Source organism: Myotis brandtii, unplaced genomic scaffold (genome assembly GCF_000412655.1).
Source record: "Myotis brandtii unplaced genomic scaffold, ASM41265v1 scaffold633, whole genome shotgun sequence".
In the NCBI taxonomy this organism is placed as follows: domain Eukaryota; kingdom Metazoa; phylum Chordata; class Mammalia; order Chiroptera; family Vespertilionidae; genus Myotis; species Myotis brandtii.
The window spans coordinates 3,595,326-3,607,714 of record NW_005370423.1 but is presented as its reverse complement, the minus strand read 5'-3'; the positions used below and the strand labels follow the sequence as shown (position 1 = coordinate 3,607,714).

General features: G+C 57.3%; 1 protein-coding gene across 1 annotated transcript in view; it reads left to right on the top strand.

Moving 5' to 3' along the window:
* The window catches only part of PHKB (phosphorylase kinase, beta), a 63,418-nt gene extending 53,074 nt beyond the window's left edge, over positions 1-10,344 (top strand). Inside the window, exons 25-31 of the mRNA XM_014528409.1 lie at positions 217-307; positions 2,517-2,716; positions 4,991-5,125; positions 6,059-6,188; positions 7,493-7,600; positions 8,699-8,839; positions 9,616-10,344. Coding sequence (XP_014383895.1) covers positions 217-307; positions 2,517-2,716; positions 4,991-5,125; positions 6,059-6,188; positions 7,493-7,600; positions 8,699-8,839; positions 9,616-9,753 — 943 coding nt within the window. The 3' untranslated portion in view covers positions 9,754-10,344. The remainder of the gene's footprint in view (positions 1-216; positions 308-2,516; positions 2,717-4,990; positions 5,126-6,058; positions 6,189-7,492; positions 7,601-8,698; positions 8,840-9,615) is intronic.
* Positions 10,345-12,389: the final 2,045 nt, after the last annotated feature.

Genomic DNA, 12,389 nt, shown 5'->3' with positions numbered 1-12,389 from the left:
CGGTACCGATGACAGTCAGCGGCTGGGCCCAGTGTGGTGGGCTCAGTGTCCCCGCAGGCCATGGCGAGGCCCTGGCTGTGCATAGGTCTGTGTCCCCCTCGCGGGCCCCGCAGGCCATGGCGAAGCCCTGGCAGTGCATAGGTCTGTGTCCCCCTCGCGGGCCCCGGCACGCGTCACCAGCTTGTGACCCTCTGGCTGCTCTCTTCTCGCCCCCAGGTCGGTGGTGCGCCACGCAGCGAGCCTTTTAAGTAAAGTAGTGGACAGCCTGGCCCCGTCCATTACTAATGTGTTAGTGCAGGGCAAGCAGGTAAGTGTCCTGGGGGGACCCTGCTTTCAAATCTGGCGCCCTCGGGTCCTTGGCCTTCGTAGCCGCGTTGTCAGAATCTCAGGTGCGTGCACAGAGGGGTCTTCCCCAGCATCTCGCCTCAGAGAGGCCGGCACCAAAGGTAGTCGCCTCTCTGCTCCTGCTGCCCTGTGGGAACTCGAGGTCAGGGACGACGCCGACACAGAACGCGGGGCACCTGCTGAAGGCAGGTCTAGCGCAGGGCAGGACAGGTGGGCAGAGACAGGTGCACAGCGCAGGCCTCCCTCCCCTCACGTGCGATTCTCTCCCCTCGGGGTACACTGACTCCCAGGCCCTGTGCCCTCGGGGCGCCCTCCCCCCCCCCCCCCCGCCAGCTCTGGTTAGATCTGCTCTGGGTCCTCCTGGTGGGCCGGTGACCCTCACAGGCTGCTCTGGACCCCAGTTCACGGAAGCATGGCGCTCACTGCAGCTTGCAGGGCTGTGCACTGTGCAGTGTGCCCGCCTGGCCGGCGCGATGGGCACTGGTGCCGCGGCTGCATGGAGCCGGGCGTGCGCTTAGGAGGGGTGGCTGCTCAGCTTCTGGCTGTGCTCCTGCGCTCTGACTGCCCGGCCGAGTGAACGCCTGTTTGCTTCTTTCTCTTCTTGGGGAATATTGTGCTTTATTGTCGTTTCCTGGAAGTTAACCGGGGCCCCGGTGAGCCTTAAAGTTAGGAAGGGCTTTAACTCTTCAATGAAATCAACCGGCTGCTCGTACGCAGGGCTCAGCTCCTCATAACTGACGTGATTCCACCCCTATGGCAGCTCTGAAGCGCGAGAGCAAGTTATTTATTTATCCGGTGACGTTAGTAACAGTAACAAAGTGGCTGCAGCCGGACGGGTGCTCGGCTGGTTGAGCATCGTCTCAGGCACCAAAAAAGCTGTGGGTTCGGTTCCTGGTCGGGGCACATGCCGGGCTGTGGGTTTGATCGCAGTCAGGCGCGTACGGGAGGCAGCTGGTCCATGTGTCTCTCTCACATCGATGGTTCTCTCTCCCTCTCCTTTCTCTCTCTATAAAATCAATTTTAAAAAAGATCACAGTAATAAGGAAACGCCTGAAGAGAAGTTGGATCACCTTTCTCATGTTACTCTTTCGCTTTCTCACGTTGCTGAGAGGTAGAACTTCCACCCCGAAGGGCGTGCACAGGCTGGGACGCTTCTCCCTGTCCTTACCTGGGAGCAGAGTTAATCTCTCCGCATCTGAGAAGGTTTTGGAGAACTTTGAGGTCGCTGCATGGATTGGGGTTCAGTCGTCATTGCCTCTGGAGGCCCCCGTGTGCCTTCTGTGTGTTTTCTTTACTCGCTGGCATCTTAGTAAACGTATCGCACCTGGACTAATCAGAAGTTCTCAGTTTCTATCCACCACAAAACTGGGGCAAAAGGCCCCATGCTCTGCCGTCTCCCCTCACCCCTGCAGACCCAGGGCCCTGCTGTGCTCTCCCCTCACCCCTGCAGACACAGGGCCCTGCTGTGCTCTCCCCTCACCCCTGCAGACACAGGCCCCTGCTGTGCTCTCCCCTCACCCCTGCAGACACAGGGCCCTGCTGTGCTCTCCCCTCACCCCTGCAGACACAGGGCCCTGCTGTGCTCTCCCCTCACCCCTGCAGACACAGGGCCCTGCTCAGCAGCACTCCCTGCTTTGAGTGTTCGTCACCACCCTCTGTGCTTTCTTGTTTCCGCCTGTGGGAGGCCGTGGGGAGGCCTCTGCGGGTGAGAGAGCAGCCAGCATTTAGAATTCACTGGGCGACCTCCCCTGACCCTTGAAAGGGCGACAGTGTCGTTAAAAAGTCCCACGGGAAACGGGGAGAGAAGGGAGGACATCCCTCAGACGCTAAGTGTGTGGACTGTGCGGAAAGACGCCGCTCAGTGCACTCTGGTTCCTCCGGGGCCCTGCTGGGCTCCAGTCCTTCAGAGCAATTCCATCTTAACAGTCATTTATATTCCTCCCGCCCTATCCGCTCCCCCCCCACCCCGCCCCTTTCCCTGCCCTCCGCTTTCAGTCCAGATGCACCCGGGCCCGGTGGGAATCATGCTTTCAAAGCCGTTTTCATCAAGGCAGGAGCAGCCACCCCCTGCCCCCGGCTGCGCGAGCCCTGCAGCCTGCCCGCGCCCTCGCCTGGGCTTTTCTGGTCGCTCGGGCAGCGAGCAGATGGCTCACCAGCTCCGCCTCTCCCAGGTCACGCTGGGCGCCTTCGGGCACGAGGAGGAGGTGATCTCCAACCCGCTGTCCCCGCGGGTGATCAAGGACATCATCTACAAGTGCAACACCCACGACGAGCGGGCGGCGGTCATCCAGCAGGAGCTGGTCATCCACGTGGGCTGGGCCATCGCCAACAGCCCCGAGCTGTTCAGCGGCATGCTCAAGATCCGCGTGGGGTGAGTCGCGCCGCCGTGCCCGCGGCCTCATCGCCGCCCTCCTCTCTCCAAGGTCAGTCCCGCGGGGCGGGTCCTCGGCGAGGCTGCCGTCAGGCCCCGGCCAGCAGTGAACCCGCTCGCCGGACGGTTGCTGGTCGGGTAAGGATTTGATTTGCTGTCGTGTATTGATTTGCGCTCGGCTCTCACGTTGAGGTCGATCAAGCGCTGACAGGCCCATTACTGTAAGGCCTGCGAGGCGGGCTCTGCGCCAGGCCTGTCAGCCAGCGCCTGGGAGAGCCCGAGGATGTGCTGTCAGCCTGCACCACCCCGCTCACCTGCCTGTACACCCTCCACACAGTGACGGTCCAGGCACGGTCCCTCCCGATGCCCCGCTACCTCTGTGAACACACAGCCCAGGGAGGAGGGGAGGACACGGCTCTGAGGTCATTAGCGTGGCTGATGCCCTCACAGGCCTTGACATTCGATGCGAGAGAAGGAGGGAGACCACCCTCCCTGTGCCCGTCTGGATCAGGCACCGGTCCCCTCTGCAGCCCGCCGCCCCCTATGGGCTGGCCTGGTGTGGGCGTGCAGACGCCCATTCGCTTAATAGCAACCTGGGCGAATTCTTCTTAGCATCTCAAAATAGCTTCAGAGTGGTTATTAAAAATGGTTTCTTATTATGAATCAGTACGTTCTTTTAAAAAATATTTTTATTGATTTCAGAGAGGAAGGGAGAGGGAGAGAGAGATAGAAACATCAACGATGAGAATCATGGATCGGCTGCCTCCTGCACGCCCCACATTGGGGGGTGAACACCCAACCCGGGCCTGTGCCCTGACCGGGAATCCAACCGTGACCTCCTGGTTCCTAGGTGGACGCTCAACCACTGAGCAGCGCCTCTGGGGAGAACCGGTGCATTCTGGTGGCATTTCCTCTGTTCAGAAAGTGCCAGCCTTCCTGGTTTAGAGTGACGTCCGAGTCCATGCACATCACGTTCCCCTGCTTGACTGGGCCCGTGGGAAAGGAACTTGCCGGTGCACACAACGTGCTTCCCAGCCTCCCGCGAGAGTGTTTGGGAGGAAAAGCTCATCCCAGGCCCGTCCAGGAGCGGGTCCCCTCCCACCCCCTCCGCGTGCCCGGGAGTCCTTGTCCCCCAGTCAAACCCGAGCCTTAGGAAGGCTGAGCTGTCAGCCCAGCGCATCTGCCGCTTTCCCAGCTGCTTGTCAGCGAGCCGAGCGTATCCCTGGGTCTTCGGACAGGAAGGGCTGTGCGCCGGGTCCATGTCCCCGGCCGGCGGGGGAGGGTGACCGTCTTCTGACCGTCCCTTCCCCCGAGAGAACTAGCGCCACCCGGGAGGACGCACCCCGTTGCTCTGAAACCAGCCGTGGCAGAAAGAAGGACTTGAACCTTGGGGTCCTTCCCCCCATGCTTTCCTCTCCACACCTATGACAGCGTGGGAGCTAGCTTTCTGGGATGTGTTTCAACAGGAAGTAATGGCACTTGGGTGTAGGAACCCCTCCCTGGTGATGGGGGCTGTCCTGGGCGTGGCTCCCCGGGGTAACGCACAGGACCCGCTGGCGAAGCTCATTCCCTGCCTCTCCCTAATGGTGTGTGCAGCTGCTTCCCTCGGGCGCTGTGTTCTTTCCAGACTTTTCCTTGGTTTGCAAACCTAGTTTATCTCAGTTCTTTCCTCAGGATACGGTAAGTGAACAAAATGAGATAAAACTGTAAACACACTTAGAAAAGCTGCTCAGCCCCAGCCGGCGGGGCTCAGTGGTTGAGCGTCAACCCATGAACCAGGAGGTCAGGGTTTGATTTCGGGTCAGGGCACAGGCCCGGGTGGCAGGCTCCATCCCCAGTGTGGGGCGTGCAGGAGGCAGCCGGTCCATGACGCTCTCATCACTGATGTTTCTATCCCTCTCTCCCTTCCTCTCTGAAATCCATAAAAACATAATAAATAAATAAATAAGGACAGTGTGACAGCTGTTCATGTGGTGTCCTGTCGTGCCCGGTGGATGGGATCTCATTTGGCAAGATCCCGAGTTCTAACCAGTTTTCACGTTTACTGCCTGACCTCGTCTGCAAGCACAGGCCGCGCGTTCCACGGTCAGACCCCGTCACGTAACCCTGATGGTCAGATCCCGTCACATAACCCTGATGGGAGTCGGTCTCTGGGCTCAGGAAGTTGAGAGGCCTCGTCCCCGCCCCGGGTGGGCGGTGCTGAGAAGGGCACTGAGCCAGAAGCCCGGGCAACTGGTCCTGGTTATGGATCCGCTCTTCCCTGTGTTGTCGCAGGTGGATCATCCACGCCATGGAGTACGAGCTGCAGATCCGGGCCGGGGACCAGCCCGCCGTGGACCTGTACCAGCTGTCGCCCAGCGCCGTCAAACAGCTCCTCATGGACATTCTCCAGCCGCAGCAGAACGGACGGTAACGAGGCCCTGGGCTCCCCGCAGGCCCCCTGGTCCACAGTCACTCATGTTTGATGCGCGTGTGAACGAAGATGCCGATAAGAAGTAAAACAGCGCAGTCGCAGGGACAGGGCAGAGATGCGAATCAAACTGTCTTCAGCCGCCATTTGGTGCTGATTTGAATTGAGACACTTTTCAGGTGTAGTTCATGAACGCGCCTTCATTTTCATTATTCTGTGCAGAACATAGTGCCTCCTTCCCCCCTCGTCATCCCTTTCTGAGCCTTTGCAGCGCTCCCCCCGCCCCCCGCACTGGCCCGAAGGCCTGGTTGGGTGACGTGGAGCAGGTGGCCGTTCTCTGCCTCCCTAAGTAGACGGAGCACCTCTCCAGGCTGAACCCGTCCATAGACTTGACTTGTGCGGAGGTTAGAATAAGGGCAAAGCGAACACGTGATTGCACTGAATTGAAGAACATTTTTATAACAAAAGGCTTTCCTATGATTATTAAAGCTGCTCCTGTACCAGGCTGAACCCGTCCATAGACTTGACTTGTGCGGAGCTTAGAATAAGGGCAAAGCGGACACTCGTGATTGCACTGAATTGAACATTTTTATAACAAAGGCTTTCCTATGATTATTAAAACTGCTCCTGTGTTTTTAAGTGAAACTGCTTTGGATATTAGAGTCATGTGGTCACAGGGTGAGATTTTTAACTTTGGAACTTGCTAGTGAATACTGTTCTGTTTGTAACATTTCTTAAAGTCTGGGGATTTTCTCCTTTCCTGCGAGCTTTTCCCTCTGAAATATTCAGTCACCTCGAACACGGGCTGGAGTCTGCATCCCGGGCGGTCGGCTCCCATCGCTCCCCTCTCGGAGGGCTGGTCCATGCTGGACCGGGCTTCCTGCCAGGGCGCGCTGGCGTCTCCGCTCTGAGGCCTTCTCCTCTGGTTGCAGATCTTGGCTGAACAGGCGTCAGATCAACGGGTCTCTGAACAGAACGCCCGCCGGGTTCTACGACCGCGTGTGGCAGATCCTAGAGCGCACGCCCAACGGCATCATTGTTGCGGGGAAGCACCTGCCACAGGTACCGCCGCGTGGCCGTTGGTGAGGGGCTGTGAAGGGGCCTGAGCCGGGCCCGTGCACCCTCTGCATGGCAGCGCCTTTCCGGGTGTCCCAGGTCCTCGGAGCTCCCCTGGGGCAGGGGGAGAGTGACGCTGGGAAGGACAACCTTCCAGCAAACAGCCACTCGGGCACCGAAGGCGAAAAGGGAAAGGGACTCAGGTGGGAAAATGCGTCCAGTGCGAGGAGGCGCTGGGAAGGACAACCTTCCAGCAAACAGCCACTCGGTAGAGCCAGGCTTCTGTAGAGGGCACCGAAGGCGAAAAGGGAAAGGGGCTCAGGTGGAAAAATGCGTCCAGTGCGACGAGAAGGCTTTTCTAGTATTTCCTCCCTCACATCGACGCCCCGCCCCCTTTAAGCACGCTTAGAAATGGGGCAGTAGTGGCATGTGGGGCTGCCCTGCCAACGGGCCGGGCCACACGGAATGCAGGGCGGGCCTGGCACAGGCAGGCAGTGTGCTGTCCTTCCACTGACAGGGGGCGTTCCCGCGGGCCCCCTGGGGAGTGAGTGATGCGCATAGTGGTGAGGCTGAGGGGCGTTCGCAGGAAGTAAGTAGGAAAGTGTGACTTGCCCTCTGCCTGCCAGGGATGCCGGGGACTCCGCCTGCCCCCACTCGCGGAGCCACACTCAGAGCCCCTTCCGCCCAGGCCCAGCTCACTTCCTGCTCTCAGTTGCTTGTGAAAAGTGCCCGGCACATAGGCAATCCTCTCTATAAATGACACGTGAAGGGCAGAGACAACCCTTTCGTTTTGCTTGTTTCTGTGTGGCTTGCCTTCCCCGCACACAGCGCTGTCCTTGCTGATTTGGTGCATTTTTACGCGCCGGGTCAGACAGGACTCGCCGCAGAGATGAGGTAAACTCCACGGCGAGGACTGACGTGGTGTCTGCCGGCGTCGGCCGCGCATTCCATGTTCTAAGGCCCGTCACCGTGTTCTGTATGCGGTTCAGCCCATGGCTGAGCAGAACGCCTGGCGTGCACTCCACGCGCCGTCTCGGCTCCTGACTGTCCCCTCGTGGGCCGACGTGGTTTCCTAGTCTAGTCCCTTCCCCTAAACACACTGCTGAGGTGACGATGGCTCCTGAAAACGGGAGGTTAGTTCTCACAGCGCCGGCGGGGTTCGCAGTTCGACATGAGATCGAGCCCTAGAGCTGGGAGGCTCTCGGGGTTTGTAGAGACCGAAAGGGGTTCTTGGGGAGCGAGTGGAGCTCCTCCTGGTGGAGCCAGGTCCCCCCCCCCACGCAGCGGTGACGCTGGGCTCTCTGTTCTAGCAACCGACCCTGTCGGACATGACCATGTACGAGATGAACTTCTCGCTCCTCGTGGAAGACATGCTGGGCAACATCGACCAGCCCAAGTACCGGCAGATCATCGTGGAGGTGCGTGGGCGCGTGGCCTGCTGGCGGGCGCTTTCTCTTTCTCCCTGAAAACCGGGCAGAGATGGGCCAGGAGACCAGAGCTTCCCACCTGCCTGGCCCCCACCCCCGCCCCCCACTGGGTCCTGAAGAGGACAGGGCCCTGACCTCTGACCCGAGCCGAGGCATAGGAACAATTCCCACGTCCCACGTCCTTGGGCAGAAGAATGTCCAGCTTTGTCAGCGCGCTCTCGCCCTCAACAGCAAGTGCATCATGGAGAGCGCGCACCTTTTCTGTTTTTTAAAATATGTTTTTATTAATTTCAGAGAGGAAGGGAGAGGGAGAGAGTGCATTTTTAACAACATGACAGTCCCCGGAGAAGCTGCTGTGGGGTCACGGATTTATACTCATTTGGGCCCTGACCCGTTTGGCTCAGTGGATAGAGCGTCGGCCTGCGGACTGAAGGGTCCCAGGTTCGATTCCGGTCAAGGGCATGTACCTTGGTTGCGGGCACATCCCTAGTAGGGGGTGTGCAGGAGGCAGCTGATCGATGTTTCTGTCTCATGGATGTTTCTAACTCTTGGGAAAATCAATAAAATATATTAAAAAAAATAAAAATATACTCATTTGGGTGCTGGGCTGAGAGTCACGTGATCGTGAGCCTCCATCCACATTCTCCACGGACTTACCCGCTGCCTCTGGCTTTGTTGCCTGCCACGTCCTCTGGGAGCCTCCCGCAGACGCTGATGTTGGTGTCTGGCCGACAAGGATTACTGCCCAGCGGCCAGGAGAGTGCAGACACAGGGTGGGGGGAGGGTGTGTGTGTGTTGGGCACTAACTGTAGACAGGGTGGGACAGCCATTCTCCGAGTCTCTAGCTTTTCTTAACGACTGAACATCTCAGCACGGCCACAGGGACCCACAGTGAAGAGCACTGTCATTCCCAGTAGAACGCAGGCTGCTGATTTGCAAGGTTCCGAAGGTTCCAGCCACAACGAGCCTAAGCCCATCGCTGTACAGGGCGCACTGGGGACCGCAGGGCCGGCCTGGCTGGGAAGGGGTGAACCTGCCAGCCTGTGCCACCTCCGGCCACTCACCTGGCCTCAATGTCGTCTCTCCCAGCTGCTGATGGTCGTGTCCGTTGTCCTGGAAAGGAACCCCGAGCTCGAGTTTCAGGACAAAGTTGACCTGGACAAACTGGTGAAAGAAGCGTTTCAGGAATTTCAGAAAGACGAGAGTCAACTCAAGGGCGTTGAAAATCAAGTGAGTAGAGAAAATAGCTTTTCGTAGATTTTTTTTCCTGCCTCAATTCTTCAAACTATCCCAGCCTCTTACCGTGTAACCGGCAGATTCCCAGATGGCACAAGGGAGAACTCGGGGTGGGGAGGGGCAGGAGGTCTGACTTACCTGAGGAATTCAGGCTACTTTTTATTTAATTATGAGTCAATTCCACCATGAAGTTCTGTAGAAAGAAACGTGGGAAGAGGTGAATTTCCTGTTCGGAGGCAGCAGGTCCAGTGTGCTTTACAGAGGAGCCCGGCCCCAGGAGGCTGCAGGATTCCACCCTGCAGGGAGGGGTGCGGGCCAGGCTCTGCGGGCGCCGTGCGCGCCCCCTACAGGCTGTCACATTCATGCCCAGCTGTCAGGAGGCCTAAGTAAACAAGCATTGTCAGCCGAGAGGAGAATCGGAAAATGTCCGTCTTGTTTTGTTCGCTGAGAAGACGCCTCAGGACCGGGAAAGGGAAGCTCTTAGCGCGTCTTCCAGGAGGGAATCCTGAGAATTACCTTCCCGGGGCTGGCACTCATTTCACCTGTCAGAGAGGAAGGGAGAGGGAGAGAGAGAGACATCAATGATGAGAGAGAGTCATGGGTTGGCTGCCTCCTGCACGCCCCGCACTGGGGGCCGAGCCCGCAACCCCGTCAGGGCACTTAGGACCTCCTGGTGCGGAAGTCAACACTCAGCCACTGAGCTACGCCAGCTGGCCCCGTCAACTCTTCACCAGGCAGAAAATCAAACGCACCTCCCTTTTCCTTCCCAGGACGACATGACTTCCTTTTACAACACGCCCCCGCTGGGCCGGCGCGGGACCTGCAGCTACCTGACCAAGGTGGTGATGAACCTGCTGCTGGCGGGCGAGGTCAAGCCCGGCGGCGAGGACCCGTGTCTGGTCAGCTAGTGAGGAGGCGCGGGGGGCCCTGGGGACACGCGTTCGAGGAGCAGGTTATGTTCTGCCTGGACGTGGAGTCCAGGCGGCCACTACCGAGTGCACTGACCCCGCAAGGGCGGCGCTGCCCGCCTCCCACAGGGACTGGGCCTCTTGCTGCCACCGCCAAGCGAATGGTAGGACATGCTGTCAGGCAAGCGAGAAAGTCCTCGTGGTCACGCCAGCTAGCCGTGACCTTTAGTGAACAGTAGGAATAGTAGACGATGGCAGGGTCACCACTGCATGTTCTGTGATCAATTGCTCATCAGAAGTAATCATCGCTCCCCACTGGCCGCCACTAAAGTGCATGTGCCACTCGGCGCACTGGGACGAATGCGGCTGGAGCGGCGCTGTTCAGGGGCGTGTCACGCTGCCGGGATTCAAATGCATCGTCAAGCGCGTCGGCCAGCTGACGTCTTGATGTTCGGAAGCTGTAGTAGTGGTAACATTGTAGGATACAGAGCTGCTCTACAGTTTTTACCTTGGAAACGTGACGATGGTTTTGTATTTGTCGCAACTGTAGCGGTTGGACTAAAATACAGTAATAAATCTGATCAAACATGTGTAAGACTTGTCCGTTTGTATTGCAAACACCGATATGCCTGATGAAACGTTTTTGTTGAGTTCTTACTAAAGAGAGGGCATGTGTAAGATTATTGAGAAGTATGGGTGGTTTACCTAGTTTGTATTAGTAAAAATGAAATTAAATATTACTGAATTTTATTTCCGAGTTAATGGTTTTATCTGGCACATTCTTTGTTCTCATGTTCCCAATACCGACTCCTGACCATTTTAATTTACTAAATCTGGAGAGGGGGTGGGAGAGACGCAGTGGTGCCTCCCATCACACTCATTTGGGTACCTACCACATTTCCTTAAGCAAGCTGATAAAAGCAGGACGTAAACACTTAAATGCCATGGATTTGTTTTCTTGCAAGGACATCGGGTTCCCGTAGCCCACGCCCACTCTGCAACAGCCCTGGCCCTCGGTGGTATGGGGCCGTCTTATGAACAGCACACGGGGACCCACGAAGCTTCTCCCTAAGTCAGTGGGAAGGGAGGAAACTCCGTAACGTCAGTCACTCCCCGCCCGTGCCCACCCTGCACGTTCCGTATGTGGAGAGGGACAGGTGAGGTGGGCGTGGGGTCCCCCAACTTGTGCGCTCGGTGCAGTGAGCTGCACGGCAGGCGGAAGTGGCGATTCGGGTTAAGTACCTGTGAGCCAGCGTCAGGAGGTAGGGTCACGGGGGTTGGTATGTAGACGCATTTGTCTTCTGAGCCTGAGGGGTGTGAGGCCTCGGATGCAGCGCCCGCCCGCAGCTTGTCAGATTCGGTCGTGTTTGATGGAGATGTTCCTCGTTACGAAGGCACAGCTCAGGTCCTCCTGATGCTCAACCTCACATGGACTCTGGGCTGAACAGGAGCAGGATGAACCCAAGCAGAAATGACATGTTTTGAGTCCACCCTTTTCTGTCCACTTTCTTATCCTCAAAACAACAAAAAATAGGACAGTGATTCTCCGCCTTTTGAAATCACGACTCTGCCCTCAATGGAAGAGATTTCGTTTCACTGAAGATACTTTTTTCTGGTTTTACTTTTTGTTGTTGTTTCTGACTGACTCACATTAAGGGACAAAGGATGTTCGCCTGCTGGTATTCCTAATTCCTTGACTCCTAAGCTAGCGTTGCCCACCTTAGAGGCTCGCATTGCAGTTGCCTCCTGGGGGTCAGTATTAGCATCTCTCGTACATCCTTTGTCAGGACTCAAGTCTAGTTCCCTGCTCCCTTTCAGCCTCCTTCATCGCGTATACGAACCTCTAACGCCTCCCTATTGTCTGCCTTTCTGAGTCAATCTAGGCGACTCATGGTCCTCAACATGGTCCTCAAAGCAGACACAGGGCCCGGCCGGTGTGGCCCAGTGGTTGAGCGCCAACCCATGAACCAAGAAGTCACTGGTTTAATTCCCGGTCAGGAGTGGCTTTAGTCCTTCAAAAGCAAAAAGCTGAGAATTCCCACTTTGTTTTGAACATGCCCCGATTTCGGGCTTGAGCCCTAGTGTGGGGTGTGCAGGAGGCACTGATCAATGATTCTCTCTCATTATTGATGTTTCTATCTCTCCCTTTCTCTCTGGAATCAATAAAAATATATTTTAAAAAATAAAAGAACACTTATCTTTTCAAAAAACACACACACACAAAGAAAAACATCCAGACACAGGTATGGTCCTCTTACCTGAACCGTACCTCCTCCCCTTCTCTCCTACGCAGTCGCCCATCCCCCGTCCCCCCTCCCCCTGGTCTGTCTCGGAATGCCCAAGGACAGTGCCACCCAAGCATAGAACACGCTCTCCACTGTCGTGGGCTCTGGCGTGAGGCCACCGCTTTCAGGTGGAGCGTACGCCTTTGGGGGCTGGGCACCCAGTGAGGGCTAAATAGGTTGGGTGTCTCCACTCACTACCCACTAGGGCGCTGAGCTTGCACAGAAGCCGAATGCATGCTTGTTGACTGACAGAAGAGAGTGGGTAATAAATATGGGCTGCGAACGGGGATCTTCCCGAAGGGCGGTGGAATTGCCTGCTTGTCTGGAACCGGGCTGTGTGGGTGGTTTCAT